This window comes from Miscanthus floridulus, chromosome 15 (genome assembly GCF_019320115.1).
Source record: "Miscanthus floridulus cultivar M001 chromosome 15, ASM1932011v1, whole genome shotgun sequence".
Classification (NCBI taxonomy): domain Eukaryota; kingdom Viridiplantae; phylum Streptophyta; class Magnoliopsida; order Poales; family Poaceae; genus Miscanthus; species Miscanthus floridulus.
This window is the reverse complement of record NC_089594.1, coordinates 78,214,001-78,236,842: the sequence shown is the minus strand read 5'-3', so window position 1 is coordinate 78,236,842 and position 22,842 is coordinate 78,214,001. Positions and strand designations below refer to the sequence as shown.

General features: G+C 45.2%; 2 protein-coding genes across 2 annotated transcripts; both read left to right on the top strand.

Annotated features, from left to right (window-relative positions):
* Nucleotides 1–906: 906 nt before the first annotated feature.
* Nucleotides 907–19,668, top strand: LOC136507737 (uncharacterized). Its single transcript, XM_066502364.1, has 4 exons — nucleotides 907–1,013; nucleotides 4,579–5,109; nucleotides 18,251–18,671; nucleotides 19,549–19,668. The coding sequence occupies exons 1-4, from the start codon at nucleotides 907–909 to the stop codon at nucleotides 19,666–19,668; spliced, it is 1,179 nt and encodes a 392-aa protein (XP_066358461.1).
* Nucleotides 19,669–19,959: 291 nt separating this feature from the next.
* LOC136508562 (patatin-like protein 3) lies at nucleotides 19,960–22,049 on the top strand. The gene is made up of 3 exons (XM_066503266.1): nucleotides 19,960–21,176; nucleotides 21,321–21,383; nucleotides 21,490–22,049. The coding sequence occupies exons 1-3, from the start codon at nucleotides 20,142–20,144 to the stop codon at nucleotides 21,844–21,846; spliced, it is 1,455 nt and encodes a 484-aa protein (XP_066359363.1). The 5' UTR covers nucleotides 19,960–20,141; the 3' UTR covers nucleotides 21,847–22,049.
* The last annotated feature ends 793 nt before the right edge of the window (nucleotides 22,050–22,842 follow it).

Sequence of the window (22,842 nt, the reverse complement as noted above, 5' to 3'; positions counted from 1 at the left end):
CAGCGAACAGACTGATTATCAGGTAACTGCGTTCGAGGATTTCTCTTTAAATAAATGGTCCAAAATCCAAACAAACGAGTAGTACGAATGAAGCAGGTCGTTTGTTAGTTTTAGCCAGAACTTATTAGCTAACCAACAGTATTTTTCTCCTAAAACAAACCAACACCAACCGAACTTATCAACCAAGAAACCAAGGCCTGGTTTAGTTGGACCCCAAAGTCCAAAAAGTTGCTACAGTACCTGTCACATCGATTGTTTGCGGTCCGTGCATGGAGCATTAAATGTAGACGAAAAGAAAAACTAATTGTACAGTTTGGTGGGAAATTGCGAGACGAACGTTTTAAGCCTAATTAGTCAATGTTTGGACACTATTTATCAAATAAAAACGAATGTGCTACAGTAACCCCAAATTCCAAATTTCGCGAACTAAACAAGGGCCAACCCACGAACGAACAAGGGCAAATAGATGGCCGTGCTACTCCGATCGTCGCTGCTGCTGCCTGCAGCCTGCCTCGGTCACCTGACACTTGACAGCGCCGGCAAACAGCGGAAGCTGGCTAGCCATGGCGGCAGTGATGACCGGCAGCGGCACTGCAGGCGTTCGATTTCAATTCGCCTGCAGCGCAGTGGCTTCCACCGATCATCGCACGCAGGCATGCAGAGCCTGCGGGCACCCGGCGGCTGCAGGGCCAGCGCCGCAACGCCCGCCTACGTCCCGTGCACCTGTTCTTGCAGGCACGAAAACGGTACTAATATTTTCCGACCATATTCGAAACCGAATTTGTTTAGAGGTGTTCAAATATGTCCGTATCCGAATCCAGATATTCAATATCCGATATCGTATCCGTATCCGAATATTCAGATCATATATTTATGATGTCGATATCCAATTATATCATATCCGGCATGGTTGACATACTCACGCCTAAAACGGCTGAGTATGACGATGAGCAACTCGTGCAGTTGGACAACATGATCGGTGGCAGCGTGGAGCTCCAGTTTGGCAGCAAGAGGTAGCAATGCACGTTCAGACTCTAAAACATCAGGTAAGATAAAGATAACAAGGTAAAGTTTGGTGCACTTCATAAATACAATGCTTATCAGCATACTACTAATCGAAGTTTAGTTGTTCCATGCAGCAAGCTTGGCCATAGCTTCGGCTACCAACGGTGCCTCGCAAGCGATCTGCTAAGGAAGGCGCCCCTGTCTCTCTAGAGTTTGTTTCTTCACATGTGGAATCTTGAATTTGTTTGAGCCTTGAACTTTCATTGCCTCCCTCATAACTAGCTGAAGTGTGAGATAAATTCTATTTGCCTTTTGTGGAGAGTACTCATGAACTTTTTTGCATAATTCTAGTAGAAAGTTTACCTCTTGGACAACTGGGGCAAGAAAGTTCAAATCGATTCCACCATGTAAGGCATTGTTATTGTCGTCTAGAGTGCCAGGAACATATTAGTTAGATTTCAAATAATACATTCATGTGAGAAAAGATGATGAAGCATTACGCTGTCAAAGAGACAAGCGAAGAAAATTACCAACGGCATCATCAAGGGGTGCTTGAAAGTCCAAATTGATCCCACCATCCATTGCTTCGTCATTGCCGTCTAGTACAGTGACAAGAGCATGCAGTACACTGGGGGGGGGGGGGGGGGGGGGGGGGGGGGGGGTGATGGGGCAGGGAAGGGGGAAGAAGACCAAGATGCTAATCACAAAGAACTAGAAAAGGTACTTACCGATGCCGTGTTCCAACGGTGGAACCAAGTTAAGATCGATCCCAGTAAAATTATCATCTTCTGGTGGATCCAAGTTCAGATCCATCTAGAGTATCAAGATTTGGCTACCTTACTCGAACTAGTGGCAAGCAAACTTATCAACAGTGGAGTAGAATACGTACCGTTCCGTTCCGTTTATTGGTGTTGTATAAATAATCACCCCGCCACAGGCTAATGCTCCAAGCGGCCGAAAAAAATGGCGCAAACTGGCGCGGGTAGCTTTGCTACAACGCGCGACTGTGAAAATTTCATATGCGTGGCTGGCCGATTTTTTTTTTTTTTTGAAATTACAAAATCGCAGCAGCAAAAAGAGTCGAACTCAGCTCATCAGTTGGAAAAAGTAATGTCCTTTACCACCTAAGCGGAGAGCTTGTTTTGTTTCAAGGTACTAACGAGACCCTATTTAATATGAGCAAAGCAGGAAATATACACCTTTATTAAACACTCTTTGGTATTAGAGATTAAATAAATGCGACATGTTTTTGAGACCTGGAGGGAGTATAGGTTAATAAATTTGATTGTACTGTATTTAATCCAAAGAGCAGCTTAAATAAATGCTTAATACCGTGCTTGGAGCAGTTGGTTTGAATGTGTTAATTAAAAGTTACGTAGCGCGCGGTTGATTCGATGCGTGAATTAAAACTCAGCTACAAACGAGCACTCAGCTGGTTTAGGTTCACGTGGTGGAACCTTCTGTGGTCCCGTTTGGGAGAGCTCCGCTCCCTGATTCTTTATCTTTGCTCTTTGATTCTCCGATGAAGTGATTTCATTGGATTCCTAAGAGGGAACAGGGTGGAGAGTTGATGAGAATTGATTCTCTGCTAATCCCCACTAGAATATAATAGGGTGAAGCATGTTTTTTAGCTCCTAGCTCGTAGTGTAAATGGATAAGTGATTCTCTGTTGATGTCCACCTAAATCAGTTGGCATTTTGAACGTTTAGCTGGTTGGGACTGATTCTCTTCGGAGAAGCCGAAGCTGGGGCTTTCCCAAACGGCCCCTGTATGAATTGATGGACGATGGAAGAAGCGCTCATTTGACTATGTGAGTGCGATAATTTTTATATTTTCATGTTTAGGTACATTATTAATTTTCCCTACTTAAACTTTGATTACCAACTTTGCCTAGCTAAAAAGGTGACATCAAACTTAGGAGTCGTTTGTTTTTTTATATAATTTTGTAAGTTTGTCGCATAGAATGATTTACATACGTGTGGATCACAGTGTCCAACAAAAGTCCAACCATTTGCCAAAAAAAATGCATGGGAGTGACACGCATGCAAAGTGCGCCGTCCAACTATTATGCTGTTCATGTTCTAGTACAGGGACCAAAAGTCTAAGGTAATGGTGCCAACATGGAACATCCCAACTTTAAGTTGGATCCTTCGTGTTGTACCACAAATGCCAACAACAAAGTCGATATAAGTTGATTAATTGTAAGGCGTCAATCATATCTTGTAGTATAGTTTGGCATCGCTTATGGATGAGAAGGGACATTAGGTGGAAGCATTGCAAGCGTGACACGTTGTACCTTTGTTGAAACTATATAATCAAACTCTTTATTGAAAACGAGTGTTTTATCTATATTTTATTTATTTTATATGACATGACAGATTTAAAAATAACGCTATGAAACTCCACGCTGAGATTGGTATTATACAACAAAAGCTACAATAGATTCATGATAGGAGAAAGATGGTGCATGGACAAAAAAAATTAGACATGGCCAACGTACGAGGATACGGCCAATTTAGCCGGAATGAGTCTAGATGTCGTGGTCGAGATGTAGCTTATTTACCGGTAGCTATAATTTCTGTCTGCCGGCTGCTATTTTTTTTGGCTAAAAAAAGTTCTAGTGAATCGGCCCAAAATCTTTCCACAGTATACTCCATGCATTCTAAATTACGAGTCATTTCAACTTAGCATCTCATGTTTGATTAAAATTATAGAGAGAATATATCTATAAAAACATAATTAATAAAAAATCTAATTATACTTATTTTGTATCATAAATGTTATTATTTTATTACAAGTCATATTAACTTTTTTTTAGAGTCAAAGCATCTCATGTTTGACCAAAATTATAAAGAATATTATAAAGATCTATGACATCAATTAGGTATCTGTAAAATGCTATTTGGTATCAATTAATGAAAAATCTAATGATACTTATTTGGTATCATAAATATTATTATTTTATTACAAGTCATATTAACTTTTTTTAAAGTCAAATCATCTCATGTTTGACCAAAATTATAGAGAATATTATAAAGATCTATGACATCAATTAGGTATCTATAAAATGTTATTTGGTATCTCCTACAACTAGAAAGAACAAAGTGTGGATATTTTTTTGTGCGACATTTGTTTTGGTTCGTCCGTCTGTCCACGCCTGCGATCCCACGACATCTCCTTGATTGAATATTGCTTATCATGTGATAGAGGAATCACGACAAAATAGGAAGTAGAAAATTACTGTGTTATCCATATACACATTGCATGTTGCATGCACCAGCATATATGGCAACGAGCAAAAGGAAAGAAAATTAACACAGAAGGAAAGAGAATTAAGACAAAGGAACATCTTTGCATTTCTGAGAACCTTGTCAAATCTGCCTATATTTAATTACTTTCCCTCTTTGCATTTACAAAAGGGATAGCTTTTTTCTCCTTTCATTTGGTTTTACGCTCACGTGTTCCATCGCACTCGCTTGCTGTTTCTTGAGTGAACCATAGTTGATGTCATCTGTCTTCCAAGGCTCAGCCTCCCAATCCCAAAAGAAGGTCCCTACCTCTCCCTGACTGAAGATCCGGCCTGCCAGAGGATCTCCTTGAGTCCATCAGGCGGCGTCACGCGTCAGGCCATGACGCGGCGTCCTTCCGATCCGCTTGCTCCCCATGGCGCGCCGCCGTCCTGTTCGCGACCTTCGGGCCGCTCCTGCTTTTCCCGTTCGACCCCGACTCGAACAGCGTCGGCTTCTACTGCGTCCCGGAGAAGAAGGTCTTGTCCAAGACGTTGCCCGACGTGCGCGGTAAGGTGGCGTGCGGCTCCTCATGTGGGTGGCTGGCGCTCATGGACGAGGCGGCATCCGTGACGCTGCTGAATCCATTCGCCGGTGCCCGTGCCCCCCGTGTTGAGCTCCCGTCAGCAGGCAAACATGTCGCGGCGGCGTCCTCATCGGAACACGTGTCTAGGGTCCACGGCCGGTGGGTCCTCCATCCCGCCAACGGCTATGGGGACGCGAATACTGCAGGCAGAGCCATCAAGCTAGAAGACATGAGGGACGTGTTCTTCCGTGAGATCATGCTCTCGGCGCCGCCTGACGCCGCCGGCCACGAGTGCGTGGCCATAGCCATGCTTGGGTGCTCCACGGGTTGGAGTCGACAGCGCATGGACGCTGCTCGACACCAAACTGGAGTTCTCCGTGGGGTCCATTGTGGCAGAACCTCCTAAGGAATCGGGCCCACATGCACCTATCGTTGTCTTAACAGACCTCGAATAGCGTACACGAGTTCCCAACAACTCAACAGGTCTGTCGGGTGTCCTCGGGAAACCCGAATCATCCACGTTTCTCTTTTCAAACAGGATCCCAATCACAGTCATTGCAGATTACAACAGTTTATTCAAATATATATACCAGAGTAAAAGATAGCGGAAGTCTTAAGATAACATTATTACAAACCAGTTGTTTTCAAAGTTACAATATCATAAGTGTCATACAACCATAGTAGCGGGATAATATTACATTAACTTTATTTATCAAACAAACTAGTGCCTTGTCCAAAGGCCATTCATCACTCCTCATCGTCATTGACTTCAAACACAGACATGCAGCAGGGACCAAAACAAGCCTGCGCATGCGACTCACCTGCAACAAGGGTTAACAAACCCTGAGTACAAAAGTACTCAACAAGACTAACCCGACGTAACGGGGTGTAAGACTTTAGAAATGCAGGGGTTTGGGACAAGGTAAGGGTGTAGCAAGATTCAAAAGTTCTTTGCCAAAAGCTTACTATTCTTCATTCTATTTTCGAGTTTTACCACTAAGTACCTTTTGATCATTATTTCAAACTAAATGTACATTTCTCATATTCCATTCCTTCTCATTCCATTCTTATTCTCATATTTTAGTAATTCACCAGTACTACATTGCTTCTGTAATGAATCGAGTCTCCATATCCGCGGAGTACCGACAATTCGAATTGATTCAAGTCCCAGCTGGGGATTCCTTATCACACGACATATGTAGAACTTAATCTTGCATATATCAACCTCGCTATCGGATCTTCCTATACTAAGCCGTCTCCACGCCACCCGAGAGCACAGCACACCTCAAATCCGGCCACATTCCAGCCACGAGGGTACACGCTACTCCCGCCATCTCTCCACTCCCAGTGCGCGGGCATTCGTCTTAGTATCGGATTAGCCGAAGTAGGCTTACCGGAGTATGTGACTAGTACTACAAAGTGTCTCGTTCAGAAGATCCACAATGAGTGGCCTTTAAGCGACATAGTCGGCAACATTACCCAACATTCAAGATAAGTCACCCGACTAGTCTCTAGTTCATTCAACATTCTTCCTTTCTTTGGCCAGTATGCCATCTTTGATTGTATCGAAACTTTTACTTTGAAAGCCTACCATAAAGCATACTAAGCATTCTACGCTTTTGTAAATGAAAACATCTTCAAGGATGGTAAACAATTAGCAAGGAAGGTAATGCATCAAGTAGGTAACATTTGAATTAAACAACTTAATGCAATAAGTAACATAGGTGATAAACTTTTCAAGGTAAACAAGGTAAGGGCTTAATGCATAAACCGGGGCTTGTCTTCGTTGACGATTTCCGGTTCCGGATTAGTACCACAATTATCAAATCCCGTGACAACCGGGGATTCTTCCAGAACTTGCTCAACTAGAATCGTTTCGTTCTCGGGTTCTACATGAAATGGTAACATATGCTTTAACATGATGATAATGTAAACATGATGCTTTCACGGCACATGAAATGTAGAAACACCCGCAAGAGATTTTATTTCGCGGTACAGTTGCAAGCCAACAAAACCAACCTGCAACAATATTATTAAGAACCACATATGTGACTTGACCTAATGGATCTTGGAACCCTACTAGTCACAAAACATGACCAAAACAAGATCCAACACTAATCAACACTTAGGGTTTCGATGAGTTAACGTATTAATGACTTTTGTTATCACATGAAATGTCATTAAGATTTACTAATTACAAATTAGGTATGAGTTCAAATACTAATTAAAGTTCTAAGGATCATTATAAGTTAATGACCCAAGGTCAACAATCAAATCTAAAGTCAAACAAATCTTAATTGATCAAACATTGATTAAATGAATAATTAATTAAATAAGTAAGTCTTCATTAGTCATAAAATAAACTTTGTCCAATTAAGGTCAAATTTTTATGTAAGCTTCCTCATGATAAATTAGTGTACCAAAATAAATTTCATAATTTTTGGAGTTATATAGTGACCTACAAAAATCATGGAAATTGCATTTTTCAATTAATGGACTAAATATTTGAACATTAAAAATTTATTCAAATTCCAAGTTTCAAATTTTTAAATCATACTAGAACATGTACAGAAGCTACCCACAAATTTTCAGAATTTTTGGATGTGTAAATAAATTCCTACAAAATTGGCAAATTGCTGCACTATTCAAAAATTAGAAAATAACCAAGGCTCACTGTTCTTCTTCCTCAGCATCACTGACAGCCTGACCCCACGCGTCAGCGACAGTGGGCAAGTCACGGCGGCGCGGCCAACTCCGGCCAGCAAAACGCGCCGGTGGTGACTCCCCGGCGACACGAACTGCTCCTACATGATCTACACCAAGTCGCGCACCTATCCCAAGCCTGAGAATAGAAAAGGACACACCGGAAGGAACTCGACGCCGGCCATGGCGGCACGAACCCGACGGTGGTCGATGTAACTAGGGCTACGACGCAGTAGAGTCAACGGAAGAGTGAGCAACACGCTCAGGAGCTCACAGTGATCACGATGATGTGCTTGGTGCAGTCGGAGATGGCCTGGAGTAGCCTGGCCACGGTGAAGGCAGTCGCGGCGGAGCTCTGACCGGTCACGGGGAAGACGGGTTGCGCCGGGCGATTCCGGCCAACACCAGCGACGAGAGCAAGTCGAGGAGGAGCACAAGACCAAAGCGCTCGCGTTGACGTAGCTGGGAACGACAGACGCGACTCGACGAGACCTACGGCGAGCGGCGGAGCTACGCGGTGGCGGAGCAGAGCAGAGGGAAGAAATGGGAGCGACGGCGACGACGGTGGCTATTTATAGCCCGGAAGGAGGCGTCCGGTGTCGCCAACGCACGGGCGGACTTGCCACGGTGACAACGGCGTGTCACTGCGCGTGAAAGCGGTGAAAACCGATCGGCGGTGAACTCCGCGTGGCGCCGGCGGCAAGCAGTGAGGTGGAGATGAAATTTTGAAATAATTACAGAACTGCCACTGCATTCATATCTCAAATTACTCAGAAATTTTCTAAAGAAGTTGAAAATCTCCAAAAATGAAAGTTGCTCAACTTTTCAAGTACTACAACTTTGGTTTAAGAAACATTTTCAAATTCTGCCTCCATTTTGAATTTCACATTTGGGGTACATTTAAAGATTTGAATCATTCCAAAATTACTCCAAATTTTGTATGTAAACTTAAAAAACTTTGAATACCAAAGTTGATCCTTATAAAATAATCTCCAACTTTGCTTTTTGCCTCAACCCCAAATTCCTCATGGATTTTGAATTAGTAAAAAGGGGCAAAAAGGACTTTTATAATTTGAATATGAATTCAAATTTGATTTGTCTTCCTTTCACTTAGATTTTGATTTTTGACCAGTAACATGGCCCATTAGGGTTATTTGAGTCAAATGACACATGGCCTCACATGAACACATGAAATTTGACCCTTGTGGTCATGATCTGTATTTAGGGTTTTTGAAACACATCACATGAAATAACAACATTATGAAATAAACCTTATTTAGTGAATGCATTCAAAACTTTATACTATATGAATGCTTTGCAATGCACATGATGACATGTCAAATTTTAGTATTAGGTCAAAACACCAGAGGTGTTACAACCCTTCCCCCTTAAAGAAATCTCGTCCCGAGATTTAAAACTTAAGGCTAAGTAATGGAAAAGGAAATGTGTCAAGCTAACACATCATAACTTTATTCAAAAGGCTATTGAGGGGGTTTTCCATTCTATTAACAACAAGACAAGTTACAATGTAGACAAGGTATTGCAACTAGATAGAAGCGAAGAAGTCAGGAAAGTTCTCTTCTAAGTAATCCTCGGACTCCCAAGTAGCTTCATCTTCCGTGTGTTGATTCCATTGTACTTTATAGAACTTGATTGTACGTCTACGAGTGACTCGATCTTTCTGATCTAAGACTCTAATGGGGTACTCGGCATAAGTCAAATCAGGTTCTAGTTCTACATTACCAAAGTCGATTTCTTGGTCAGGTACTTGAAGACACTTCTTTAACTAAGATACATGAAAGATATCATGCACCGCTGACATGTGATCTGGTAGTTTGACGCGATAGGCGACTGGTCCACATCGTTGTTGGATCTGAAATGGACCTACATAACGGGGAGCCAACTTTCCCCGAATCCCAAAACGATGAACTCCTTTCATTGGTGATACCTTGAGGTAGACAAAATCTCCCACTTTGAATTCCAGCGGTCGTCTCCTCTTGTCAGCATAGCTTTTCTGTCGGGATTGAGCTACCTTCATATTAGCTTGTATGAGTTTAACTTTCTCTTCAGCTTCCTTGACCACATCCGGTCCAAAGAACCAACGTTCTCTAGCTTCTGACCAATTTAAAGGTGTTTGGCACCTACGGCCATACAGTGCTTCGAAGGGTGCCATTTTAATGCTCTCTTGATGGCTATTGTTATATGAGAATTCAGCTAAGGGAAGGCATTCATCCCATTTAGCACCAAAAGAAAGAACACATTCTCTTAACATATCTTCAAGAATTTGATTTATCCTTTCAGTCTGTCCGTCTGTTTGCGGATGATAAGCAGAACTACGGATAAGTTTAGTTCCTAACGACTCATGTAGACTTTTCCAAAACTTGGATATGAACAATGACCCTCTATCAGAGACAATGGTCTTGGGTGCCCCATGCAGACTGAAAATTCTATCAAGATAAAGCTTTGCATACTGCTCCGCTCGATATTTATCTCTGACTGGCAAGAAATGAGCTATTTTGGTTAGTCGATCAACAATAACCCATATTGAATTGTATCCTGCAGATGTCCTAGGCAACCCTACTATGAAGTCCATACAGATATCTTCCCACTTCCAAGATGGAACTGGCAATGAATGTAATGGACCTACAGTCTTCATATGAACCGCCTTGACTCTCTGACAAATATCGCACTTGGCTACATATTGAGCTATTTCTATTTTCATTTTGGTCCACCAATATCTCTTTCTCAGATCGTGATACATTTTGTTGCTACCCGGATGAATGGAGTATCTTGTAGAATGAGCTTCATCAAGAATCTGCTTTCACAGCTCTGGATTTTTGGGTACTACCAACCTATCCTTAAACCATACAACATCTGACTCATCAATCTTGAAACATGTTGGTTTTCCAGATTTGACTTTATCCTTAATATGGGCTATGCCCTTACTTTTCTGTTGAGCAGCAATGATCTGGTCTTTGATAGTGGACTCAACTACAATATTGGACAGGGAACCTTGTTCTATGATTTGTAAATCTAGATGCTCCATCTCTTGACACAATGTTTGCTGCATAGGTTCCACAATTAGGCAATGACAATGACTCTTGCGACTTAGGGCATCGGCAACCACATTAGCCTTACCCGGATGATAATGCACTTCTAAGTCATAATCTTTAATAAGTTCTAACCATCTCCTTTGCCTCATATTCAGTTCTGACTAAGTGAAGATGTATTTTAGACTCTTGTGATCCGTATAGATATGACATATATTGCCCAATAAATAATGTCGCTAAATCTTGAGTGAATGGACAACAGCAGCTAATTCAAGATCATGGGTGGGGTAATGTTCTTCATGCTTCTTGAGTTGTCTGGAAGCATATGCTATGACTCTGCCTTCTTGCATAAGAACACAGCCAATACCAATTCCAGATGCATCACAATAGATATCAAATGGCCTCTCGATATCAGGTTGTGCTAATACTGGTGCAGTTGTCAACAACTTCTTCAATGTCTGAAAGGCCTCTTCACATTCGGTTGACCATACAAACTTTGTTTGATTTTTCAACAGTCCAGTAATTGGCTTCGCAATTCTGGAGAAGTCAGGGATAAACCGACGGTAATACCCTGCCAACCCCAGGAAGCTACGAACTTGATGAACAGTTGTAGGTGCTTTCCAATTAAGGACTTCTTCTACCTTGCTCGGATCAACAGCTATACCTTCAGCAGATAGCACATGACCCAGAAATTGTACTTCCTCCAACCAAAATGCACATTTGCTGAATTTGGCATATAGTTGGTGATCTCTTAATCTTTGTAGAACAATACAGAGATGTTCCGCATGTTCCCCTTTGCTCTTAGAGTAGATAAGAATGTCATCAATAAACACCACGACAAACTTATCCAACTCAGGCATGAAAACTGAGTTCATCAGGTACATGAAATGAGCCGGGGCATTGGTCAGCCCAAAAGACATAACTAGATACTCATATAGACCATATCGGGTAGTAAACGCTGTCTTTGGCACATCTTCATGTCTGATCTTAATCTGGTGGTAGCCTGATCTTAAGTCTATCTTTGAGAATACCTTAGCTCCCGCAAGTTGATCGAAAAGTAAATCAATTCGGGGTAAGGGGTATTTGTTCTTGATGGTGACTTCATTTAATGGCCTATAGTCAACACATAACCTTAAGGTTTGGTCCTTCTTCTTCACGAATATAGCAGGACATCCCCAAGGTGATGAACTGGGTTGAATGAAACCCTTGTCTAACAGCTCTTGTAGTTGCATTTTTAATTCTGCTAATTCTTTCGGTGGCATCCTATATGCTCTTCTGGACACTGGTGCTGTCCCTGGTTTTCGATCAATTCTGAACTCTACGTCTCGGTCTGGTGGCAGACCAGGCAAGTCATCGGGAAAGACATCCGTAAACTCACATACCACTGAAATTTCCTCGGCCCCTTCAACAATAGTTGCACAAACTGTCTCCACTGTACTCTTAGGAAAAGGAAGTTGGATAAGAAGTTGGGTTTTGCTGTCAGGTGCATTTACCCTTATTGTTCTATGTAGGACATCTATGATAGCCCCGTGTTGAGTTAGCCAGTTCATACCAAGGATCACATCTATATCTTGATCCTTTAATATCAGCATATTGGTAGGGAACTCATAACCTCCCAAATCAATAGGTACATGCTGAACTACCTCCCTTGTACAGATTCGTCCCCCAGGCGACTGTATATGATAGGGTTCTTTTGTTTCCCCAATAGCTATCCCATGCTTCACAACAAATGTACGATTGATGAATGTATGGGATGCACCAGAATCAAATAAGGTAATTGCAGGATGCTTAGCAATGGGAAACATACCCATCATAACTGGTTCTCCTTCTGGAATAGATTCCACTTGCGTATAGAATACCCTTCCAGTTTTCTTCTCAGCCAGACCCTTTTGATGGTTCTGAGCATTGCCCTTGTACTGATTTGGAGCTTGATTAACAGGGGCTTTGGTTGCATCAGGATTGTTCTTCCGAGGATACGGACATTCTTGGGAAAAATGCCCGGGTTTACCACAATTATAGCATGGAAAATTGTGATTCTGAGGAGTAGCATTGCGGTTTGCATTGGCATTGTTCTGCTGCTGTGGTGTTTGATGAGTATAAGGTGTATTAGTTGCAGGGCGAATAAAGATTTGTTGCCTGCTTTGGCCTTGTTGTGGGCGGAATGGCGTACGGCCATGATTCTGAGGATGGTACACTATCTTCTGCCGCTTGCCACTTGATGATCCGGAAGCAAATATTTTCTTCTTCTTCGCCCCTTTGTGTCGGCGGTAATTCTCTTCCGAAGCGATAGCAATGTTGATTGTTTCATGGTAAGTTGCATTACCACAGGCTGCCATCATTGTCTGAAGTTTAGTGTTCAAGCCTCAAAGAAAATGATTCTTTTTCTTCCTGTCCGTATTCACATACTCAATAGCATACTGAGACAGGTGGTTGAAACGCCCAACATAATGCATCACCGGGTGCTCCCCTTGCTTAAGAGCCAAGAACTCTTCCAGCTTCATGGTCATCACACCATCCGGAATATAATGTGCCCTGAAGGCATCCTTGAACTCCCTCCAGTTGATTTGGTGACCAACGGGCTGTACTGCTACCAAATTTGCCCACCAGGCACCAGCAGCTCCTTGGAGTTGCTGTGCCGCAAACCTTGGTTTTTGAACCTCAGTACAGTGGATCAGCTCGAACTTTTGCTCTATTGTCCTAAGCCAATCATCAGCTTCTAAAGGTTCGTCTGCCTTTGAGAACACAGGCGGACGTGTGTCAGTAAAATCCACATAGGTTGACTCGTCGTTTCCATTATTACGACGGCCACGATTAGGGTATGGTGCCTGCTGGTTCTGCGCCAACTCCCTTAACAGCCTGGCATTCTCTGCCGTTGCGTTGACGAGTGCAGCTATGGCATCTGCCATAGTCGAGGGCATTGGTGGAGGATTTGGACACTCATCATCATCATGCGAGCCACTAGCACCAGTTCGGGTGATAGGACGAGGCATCTGTTAGAGAAACACATTTACTTACATTATTCTTTATTGAAAGCTTTTAAAAGGTTGCATGCTACAACGGGTTCTTATTTAAATTACATGTCTTGTATCCCACAAGACAACCCTGGTTCTTTAGGAAAGCAGTAAAGGAACTACTACTACTCCAAGCTTTTAGTCTTCAGCATCCGTGCCCGTATTGGATGAAACCTCATCTTCATCTGAGAAGTACACTAACTCCTCAGGATCCTCCTCCTCTTCTTCATTCTCGACTTCTCCTGGAGCTACAATCATTTCTTCATCGGTAACTTCACCATCCCCATGAGGAGGATGAAGTTGAGCATACAACATATGGACATTTTCATGAAGGATGGCATTGTCCATCTCTAGGTCCTCTACGTAGAACTCCAACTCATTGACGCGTTCATTGGCCGCATCTTCTCGTGTCCAGGCTTCATTCCGCAGCTCCATGGTCATGGTGATACCCCTTTGCATTTCCGCCAGCTCTTCTTGGTCTTTGGCATGAGCTCGACGAAGAGTGTTGAGCTCCTTGTTAAGGTTCTCGACATTGGCGGGGTTGCTTGAAGATCCTTCCTCTTCTGGGTTCTTGGAACTTCCTTCACCTAGCTCGTGATTTCTTGGTGCCAATTGGTGACGAGGGACTCCATGAGGTCCGGTGGACTTGCGTGCGGTTTTCTTGGTCTTTGCCATAGCCCAACCACTATTAAGGGGAATTAATATGCAATGTGCTTAAGCATGATGCATGAATCGATCTTACGAATCTAAGTACCAAAAGATTAATATAATCATGAGTACTAGATTTTTATAATTCATAGGACAAACCTAATCATATTATCCGCCACAAACTTTTCAAATAAGTCAGGATCGAGTCTAGATCAAAGGTAAAAAGAAAGAAATTGAACTTTCAAAATATCATGTTTACTTTCCTTGATCCAAATCATTTTGAAGGTTTTCCAAAGTAACCTACAATGATCTTAGATGGGAACTGCTCTGATACCAGCTGTGGCAGAACCTCCTAAGGAATCGGGCCCACATGCACCTATCGTTGTCTTAACAGACCTCGAATAGCGTACACGAGTTCCCAACAACTCAATAGGTCTGTCGGGTGTCCTCGGGAAACCCGAATCATCCACGTTTCTCTTTTCAAACAGGATCCCAATCACAGTCATTGCAGATTACAATAGTTTATTCAAATATATATACCAGAGTAAAAGATAGCGGAAGTCTTAAGATAACATTATTACAAACCAGTTGTTTTCAAAGTTACAATATCATAAGTGTCATACAACCATAGTAGCGGGATAATATTACATTAACTTTATTTATCAAACAAACTAGTGCCTTGTCCAAAGGCCATTCATCACTCCTCATCGTCATTGACTTCAAACACAGACATGCAGCAGGGACCAAAACAAGCCTGCGCATGCGACTCACCTGCAACAAGGGTTAACAAACCCTGAGTACAAAAGTACTCAACAAGACTAATCCGACGTAACGGGGTGTAAGACTTTAGAAATGCAGGGGTTTGGGACAAGGTAAGGGTGTAGCAAGATTCAAAAGTTCTTTGCCAAAAGCTTACTATTCTTCATTCTATTTTCGAGTTTTACCACTAAGTACCTTTTGATCATTATTTCAAACTAAATGTACATTTCTCATATTCCATTCCTTCTCATTCCATTCTTATTCTCATATTTTAGTAATTCACCAGTACTACATTGCTTCTGTAATGAATCGAGTCTCCATATCCGCGGAGTACCGGCAATTCGAATTGATTCAAGTCCCAGCTGGGGATTCCTTATCACACGACATATGTAGAACTTAATCTTACATATATCAACCTCGCTATCGGATCTTCCTATACTAAGCCGTCTCCACGCCACCCGAGAGCACAGCACACCTCAAATCCGGCCACATTCCAGCCACGAGGGTACACGCTACTCCCGCCATCTCTCCACTCCCAGTGCGCGGGCATTCGTCTTAGTATCGGATTAGCCGAAGTAGGCTTACCGGAGTATGTGACTAGTACTATAAAGTGTCTCGTTCAGAAGATCCACAATGAGTGGCCTTTAAGCGACATAGTCGGCAACATTACCCAACATTCAAGATAAGTCACCCGACTAGTCTCTAGTTCATTCAACATTCTTCCTTTCTTTGGCCAGTATGCCATCTTTGATTGTATCGAAACTTTTACTTTGAAAGCCTACCATAAAGCATACTAAGCATTCTACGCTTTTGTAAATGAAAACATCTTTAAGGATGGTAAACAATTAACAAGGAAGGTAATGCATCAAGTAGGTAACATTTGAATTAAACAACTTAATGCAATAAGTAACATAGGTGATAAACTTTTCAAGGTAAACAAGGTAAGGGCTTAATGCATAAACCGGGGCTTGTCTTCGTTGACGATTTCCGGTTCCGGATTAGTACCACAATTATCAAATCCCGTGACAACCGGGGATTCTTCCAGAACTTGCTCAACTAGAATCGTTTCGTTCTCGGGTTCTACATGAAATGGTAACATATGCTTTAACATGATGATAATGTAAACATGATGCTTTCACGGCACATGAAATGTAGAAACACCCGCAAGAGATTTTATTTCGCGGTACAGTTGCAAGCCAACAAAACCAACCTGCAACAATATTATTAAGAACCACATATGTGACTTGACCTAATGGATCTTGGAACCCTACTAGTCACAAAACATGACCAAAACAAGATCCAACACTAATCAACACTTAGGGTTTCGACGAGTTAACGTATTAATGACTTTTGTTATCACATGAAATGTCATTAAGATTTACTAATTACAAATTAGGTATGAGTTCAAATACTAATTAAAGTTCTAAGGATCATTATAAGTTAATGACCCAAGGTCAACAATCAAATCTAAAGTCAAACAAATCTTAATTGATCAAACATTGATTAAATGAATAATTAATTAAATAAGTAAGTCTTCATTAGTCATAAAATAAACTTTGTCCAATTAAGGTCAAATTTTTATGTAAGCTTCCTCATGATAAATTAGTGTACCAAAATAAATTTCATAATTTTTGGAGTTATATAGTGACCTACAAAAATCATGGAAATTGCATTTTTCAATTAATGGACTAAATATTTGAACATTAAAAATTTATTCAAATTCCAAGTTTCAAATTTTTAAATCATACTAGAACATGTACAGAAGCTACCCACAAATTTTCAGAATTTTTGGATGTGTAAATAAATTCCTACAAAATTGGCAAATTGCTGCACTATTCAAAAATTAGAAAATAACCAAGGCTCACTATTCTTCTTCCTCAGCATCACTGACAGCCTGACCCCACGCGTCAGCGACAGTGGGCAAGTCACGGCGGCGCGGCCAACTCCGGCCAGCAAAACGCGCCGGTGGTGACTCCCCGGCGACACGAACTGCTCCTACATGATCTACACCAAGTCGCGCACCTATCCCAAGCCTCAGAATAGAAAAGGACACACCGGAAGGAACTCGACGCCGGCCATGGCGGCACGGACCCGACGGTGGTCGATGTAACTAGGGCTACGACGTAGTAGAGTCAACGGAAGAGTGAGCAACACGCTCAGGAGCTCACAGTGATCACGATGATGTGCTTGGTGCAGTCGGAGATGGCCTGGAGTAGCCTGGCCACGGTGAAGGCAGTCGCGGCGGAGCTCTGACCGGTCACGGGGAAGACGGGTTGCGCCGAGCGATTCCGGCCAACACCAGCGACGAGAGCAAGTCGAGGAGGAGCACAAGACCAAAGCGCTCGCGTTGACGTAGCTGGGAACGACAGACGCGACTCGACGAGACCTACGGCGAGCGGCGGAGCTACGCGGTGGCGGAGCAGAGCAGAGGGAAGAAATGGGAGCAACGGCGACGACGGTGGCTATTTATAGCCCGGAAGGAGGCGTCCGGTGTCGCCAACGCACGGGCGGACTTGCCACGGTGACAACGGCGTGTCACTGCGCGTGAAAGCGGTGAAAACCGATCGGCGGTGAACTCCGCGTGGCGCCGGCGGCAAGCAGTGAGGTGGAGATGAAATTTTGAAATAATTACAGAACTGCCACTGCATTCATATCTCAAATTACTCAGAAATTTTCTAAAGAAGTTGAAAATCTCCAAAAATGAAAGTTGCTCAACTTTTCAAGTACTACAACTTTGGTTTAAGAAACATTTTCAAATTCTGCCTCCATTTTGAATTTCACATTTGGGGTACATTTAAAGATTTGAATCATTCCAAAATTACTCCAAATTTTGTATGTAAACTTGAAAAACTTTGAATACCAAAGTTGATCCTTATAAAATAATCTCCAACTTTGCTTTTTGCCTCAACCCCAAATTCCTCATGGATTTTGAATTAGTAAAAAGGGGCAAAAAGGACTTTTATAATTTGAATATGAATTCAAATTTGATTTGTCTTCCTTTCACTTAGATTTTGATTTTTGACCAGTAACATGGCCCATTAGGGTTATTTGAGTCAAATGACACATGGCCTCACATGAACACATGAAATTTGACCCTTGTGGTCATGATCTGTATTTAGGGTTTTTGAAACACATCACATGAAATAACAACATTATGAAATAAACCTTATTTAGTGAATGCATTCAAAACTTTATACTATATGAATGCTTTGCAATGCACATGATGACATGTCAAATTTTAGTATTAGGTCAAAACACCAGAGGTGTTACATCCATCGTCCACTGCCAAGACAAGTTCTTGGAGATCGACTGCACTGGAGAAATCTTCGTCTGCAGCGGCAACGCCGCTGGCGCTACTCCAACCACGACGCTGCTGCCATCGCTGTCGCCACCTACGGGGCTCTGCCACCGCAGCTACCTAGAATCAAACGGTGAGCTGTACATCATGGGTGCCATGGTGAGCACGTTCCACGAGACACAGACCTTCACCTACAACAGTGCGATCTACAAGTGCAACCTCCACGACCATACGTCGGAGTGGTCCAGAGTGAGGGACATCGGTGATCAGACACTGTTTGTGTCTAAATATTTCAATGAAAGCTTCAGTGGAACAAGTGTATCCAAGTACAAGGAGAACAAAATCTACATATCTGAGCCACTGTATGGGGATCCATACGACTTGGTCCATCGATTGAAGATCGTTGATATTACTATCTGCGCATCCGAAGTGAAGCCCGTCCAGGAAAAGATGCAGGGTTCTGAGGCTCTAGGTTGGATTCGATCCAATCTCTGGAAGCTCTAGAGTTTGTGAGCCTGCGACGCCGTGCACTCCGTGACTGTGTTAAATTCATAAACTTTGCTTTTTAGATTACATATCACTTTAACGTTGGTATTTAATTTAACAATATTGTTATCTTATCGTGCGATCTGTGTGTTTTTAGTATAAATTGTTAGTTATCCCGTAGCAACGCACGGGCACGCTACCTAGTCAATTAATGAAAAATCAAACGAAACTTATTTAGTATCATAAATATTATTATTTTATTATATATATTTGGTCAAACTAGAGATGCTTTGACTCTATAAAAAAGTCAGAATGACTTGTAATTTAGGATGGAGGGAGTATATACCAATGAACCAGTATAATGAACAGTATAATGCACGTATATAATCTAAGGTAATACAAATTAACTGATTGTAAGCATGAGTGTCGTCGCACTTATCCATCAGTCAGGTCATGCTCGTTAGTTGGCATTCACTGATCACACGGCACAGGCATTAGCATCAGAAGCTTGACACCACACCTCATCAGTCGGATATCGGGCTCGTTCGGCTGGTTGAAAAACCAGCCGGATTTTACTGTGCGTGATGAAAAAACATTGTGCGCTCTCTCATAAATTTTTCCAGATTTATCTAGATTTCTCCAAATTCTTCCCAGCGAACAGGGCCTCGTCGTCCTTGGAATGAATTTCACGTTGTTTCAATTTCCGTGAACACGCAAAATTAAAACTCGGTATGTAATTCTCACTATTTATTCATAACAACATTGAAACGGCCAGATTCCTTTGAACGCTGAAAATGGAGCACTGTACGCTGCAGAGTACAATGGCATGCTGATGCTGCTTTCTGCCCAGTGCAGTCCAGGAATGGACTCTGACACGCCGGGCCCACGTAACTAGAGCTGCGCGGCCCCACCGCTCCGGCATCCCGTCGGTCACGCCGCCGCCACACGCGCTCCACCGCTACTTTCACTGACAAAATGGGCCCGCGGAAAACGGCCCACATGCCAGTCAGCGAACCAGGCCACGCGTCCACGTGCCAGGCTGCCAGCTGACGGCGAGTGCGACATGCCGCTGTGCGGCCCGTCGGCGCGCGGTCGGTCCCCTCGGCTCGTCGTCAGCCGATGCTCCGCTCTCCACATGCGTCTACGCCACCCTCCTCAGGAGACGTCTTCTTCAGAACCCGCCTCCTCCTACTGGCGCAGGCGCGCAGCAGAGCAGAAACGCTCTGGCTGGCTGCAGTGCGGCCATCTATAAGCAGGCCGCGAGCGCGCGCTGAGCCGTCGAGCCATCATCACCACCGCAACCGACAGCTCGCCACACTCCTGCTCACCCCACCCATCTCCCGTCCATCTCTCCCATCTGCTGCAGCTATGGCGTCGCCTCCGCCCGACGTGGACCTGGGCAAGCTCAGCTACGAGATCTTCTCCCTGCTGGAGAGCAAGTTCCTCTTCGGCGGCGCGCCGGGCGTGGGCTCCGTGCCGGGCACGCCGGGGCGGGCAGTTCCGACGCCGAGCCCGGGCAACGCGGAGGACAGGGGCAGGGTGCGGGTGCTGGCGATCGACGGGTGCGGGCCGGGCCCCGGCGACGCGCTGCTGGCGGCGGCCGCGCTCACGAGGCTGGAGGCGGCGCTGCGGGCGCGGGCTGGGGACCCCGACGCGCGCGTGGCCGACTTCTTTGACGCCGCGGCGGGCGCCGGCGCCGGGGGCGTGCTGGCCGCGATGCTGCTCCTGAAGGGCGACGACGGGCGGGCGCGGTACACGGCGGCGGACGCGCTGGCGTTCGTGGCGGCCAGCCTCGGGAGGCCCGGTGGCGGGTGGGGCGGCGGCGCCGGCGTGGGGACCGGGGTCGGCGAAAGGCTCCGGAGCAGGTGGGCCGCGCTGTTCCGGCGCGGGGAGAGGTCGTCGAGGTCGTCCGCGCCGCTGCGCCGGGTGTTCGGGGACGCCACGCTCCGGGACACCGTGGCGCCGCTGCTGGTGCCCTGCTACGACCTCGCCACGGCGGCGCCGTTCCTCTTCTCCCGCGCCGACGCCGTCGAGAGCGACAGCTTCGACTTCCGCCTCCGCGACGTGTGCGCCGCCACCTGCGCGGCCGGGGGCGCCGCGGCCCCCGCCGTGCGGTCCGTGGACGGGCGCACGGCCATCGCCGCCGCGTCCGGGGGGGTCGCCGCCATGGGCAACCCCACCGCGGCCGCCATCACGCACGTGCTCCACAACAAGCACGAGTTCCCGCTCGCCGCCGGCGTCGACGACCTCCTCGTCGTCTCCATCGGCTCGGGATCCTCCGCCGGCACCGCCGCATCGGCTTCCGCCACCCCTTCCGCCAGCGGCTGGCGGACGCCCATACCGCCGCGCTCCCCGTCGCCCGCCGAGATGGTCCGACTCACCGCCGAAGGCGTCGCCGACATGGTAATAACCAAACCACCTCTGTTCCGCCTCCCTGATTCGTTACTTGTCAGTACATCACACGGCTGCCGTCCAAATTTATCTTCATTATTAACCGTGGTAATAAAAACACAAACTTTTTAATTACCGCGCCCCGGCCTTGTGCAGGTCGACCAAGCAGTGGCCATGGCGTTCGGGCACACGTGCGGGCGCAACTACGTTCGCATCCAGGTGGGTGGTCAGCGGAATTACGACATTACTCTGCTTTTTTTTTTTTACTTTCTACCGCCATGACATCGATCTCCTCGTCGCGTTAAATGTTACTCCGATCCACCAGGCGGCGTCGCCGGCGGCGTGCTCGGGGAAGGCGCTGAGGTCGCTGGACGCGAAGAAGGCGGTGGCAGCAGCGGACGGCATGCTGACGCAGCGGAACGTGGAGGCGGAGCTGTTCCGGGGCCGTCGGCTGTCGGAGAAGTCGAACCGGGAGAAGCTGGACGCGTTCGCGGCGGAGCTGGTGAAGGAGCAGGAGCGGCGGGCGCGCAGCCCCGGCCTGCTGCCCACCGTGGTGATCAAGCAGGCGCCCACGGCCACGCCGCGGCCGTCGTCCGCCACCACCGCCTCCTCCGCCACCGCCACCGGCCGAACCGCCTCCACCATGCCGTCCCCGGCGTCGCAGGACTCCTACCAGCACTAGCCACCGCCCGCTGTGCGTCCACTCTAAGTTTTGTACATGCCGCCGCCCGCCGTGGACAGAGGAACGGATTTGCGTTGGGTCATCCCCTTCCCCCTCTCTCTTTTTTTTTTCTCCCATGTCGTTGGCCATGAGCCGTTGATAGGTGGGTCCAGGATGAGCCGAAACGTGGTGAAAGTAATTTATATGATGTAGTAACTTATATATGTTGAAGCTTGAGAAAAGGAGAAGGATCATTACCATCGAGTTTCATGCACCGACCAGTTCAGCAAATTAGTGTGGAGCGATGATTAGAGGATCTAGTCGAGGTCTTATTATTATTGCTATTACTTAGCATGCAAAAAGGTGGATTTGGATGCTATTCAAAGTGTTTAGTGGTGGCTCCCTTTAATCTCCCTCCAAGTAGATTAGAATGGAAGCCAAGGCCCAACCCAAGGGAGGCTGGCCTCTAGCTAGGCTTAATGGTGAGGTAGAGATGATGTTAATGCCTCACCCTTAATGGAGTACTTGCACTTGGATTAGTATGTGCAAGCTCCCATTTACTGCCACTAGGTGCCATCCTTCCTTTCTGCCAACAGCACTCTGTACTCCTCAGTTCCTCATGGCCGTAGCTGTGTTGTACCGGGCTGATGAATTCATGGGGCACCTTTCTCTTTATTCTCCCTTCAAGAGAGGGCCGGGAAAGAGAGACTTGAAGGCTGCATAAAGCTGCTGCCAGTAGCTTCGAACAAGAGCATGGAGATGGTGGCAAATACCTGGACCTTCCCTGCGTGTGCAGAGGATGCATGCCTTTGCCTACAACTCTAGTACAAGTGCAAGCTCATCAAGGTGGTGTGCGAGAGCGAACAGCACACTGAAATATCTGCGCTTAGTTAAGTTTGGTCAGAGATTTGATTGGCCATGATTATCTCAGGACCAGTTTAGTAGTGGCCCCAAAAATCTGTACAGGATTTCGGTTCTGCTTTTGCACGACAGATAACAACAACAACAACAACAACA

Excerpts from the sequence above, each read along its gene's own strand:
- LOC136507737 (XM_066502364.1), top strand. The coding sequence starts at position 907 with ATGGTTGACATACTCACGCCTAAAACGGCTGAGTATGACGATGAGCAA. Across the intron at positions 1,014-4,578 it reads CTCCAGTTTGGCAGCAAGAG|ATCCGGCCTGCCAGAGGATC; the intron begins GTAGCAATGCAC and ends CCCTGACTGAAG. Across the intron at positions 5,110-18,250 it reads CCTGACGCCGCCGGCCACGA|AGGTGTTACATCCATCGTCC; the intron begins GTGCGTGGCCAT and ends TCAAAACACCAG.
- LOC136508562 (XM_066503266.1), top strand. The coding sequence starts at position 20,142 with ATGGCGTCGCCTCCGCCCGACGTGGACCTGGGCAAGCTCAGCTACGAG. Across the intron at positions 21,177-21,320 it reads CCGAAGGCGTCGCCGACATG|GTCGACCAAGCAGTGGCCAT; the intron begins GTAATAACCAAA and ends GGCCTTGTGCAG. Across the intron at positions 21,384-21,489 it reads GCAACTACGTTCGCATCCAG|GCGGCGTCGCCGGCGGCGTG; the intron begins GTGGGTGGTCAG and ends CCGATCCACCAG.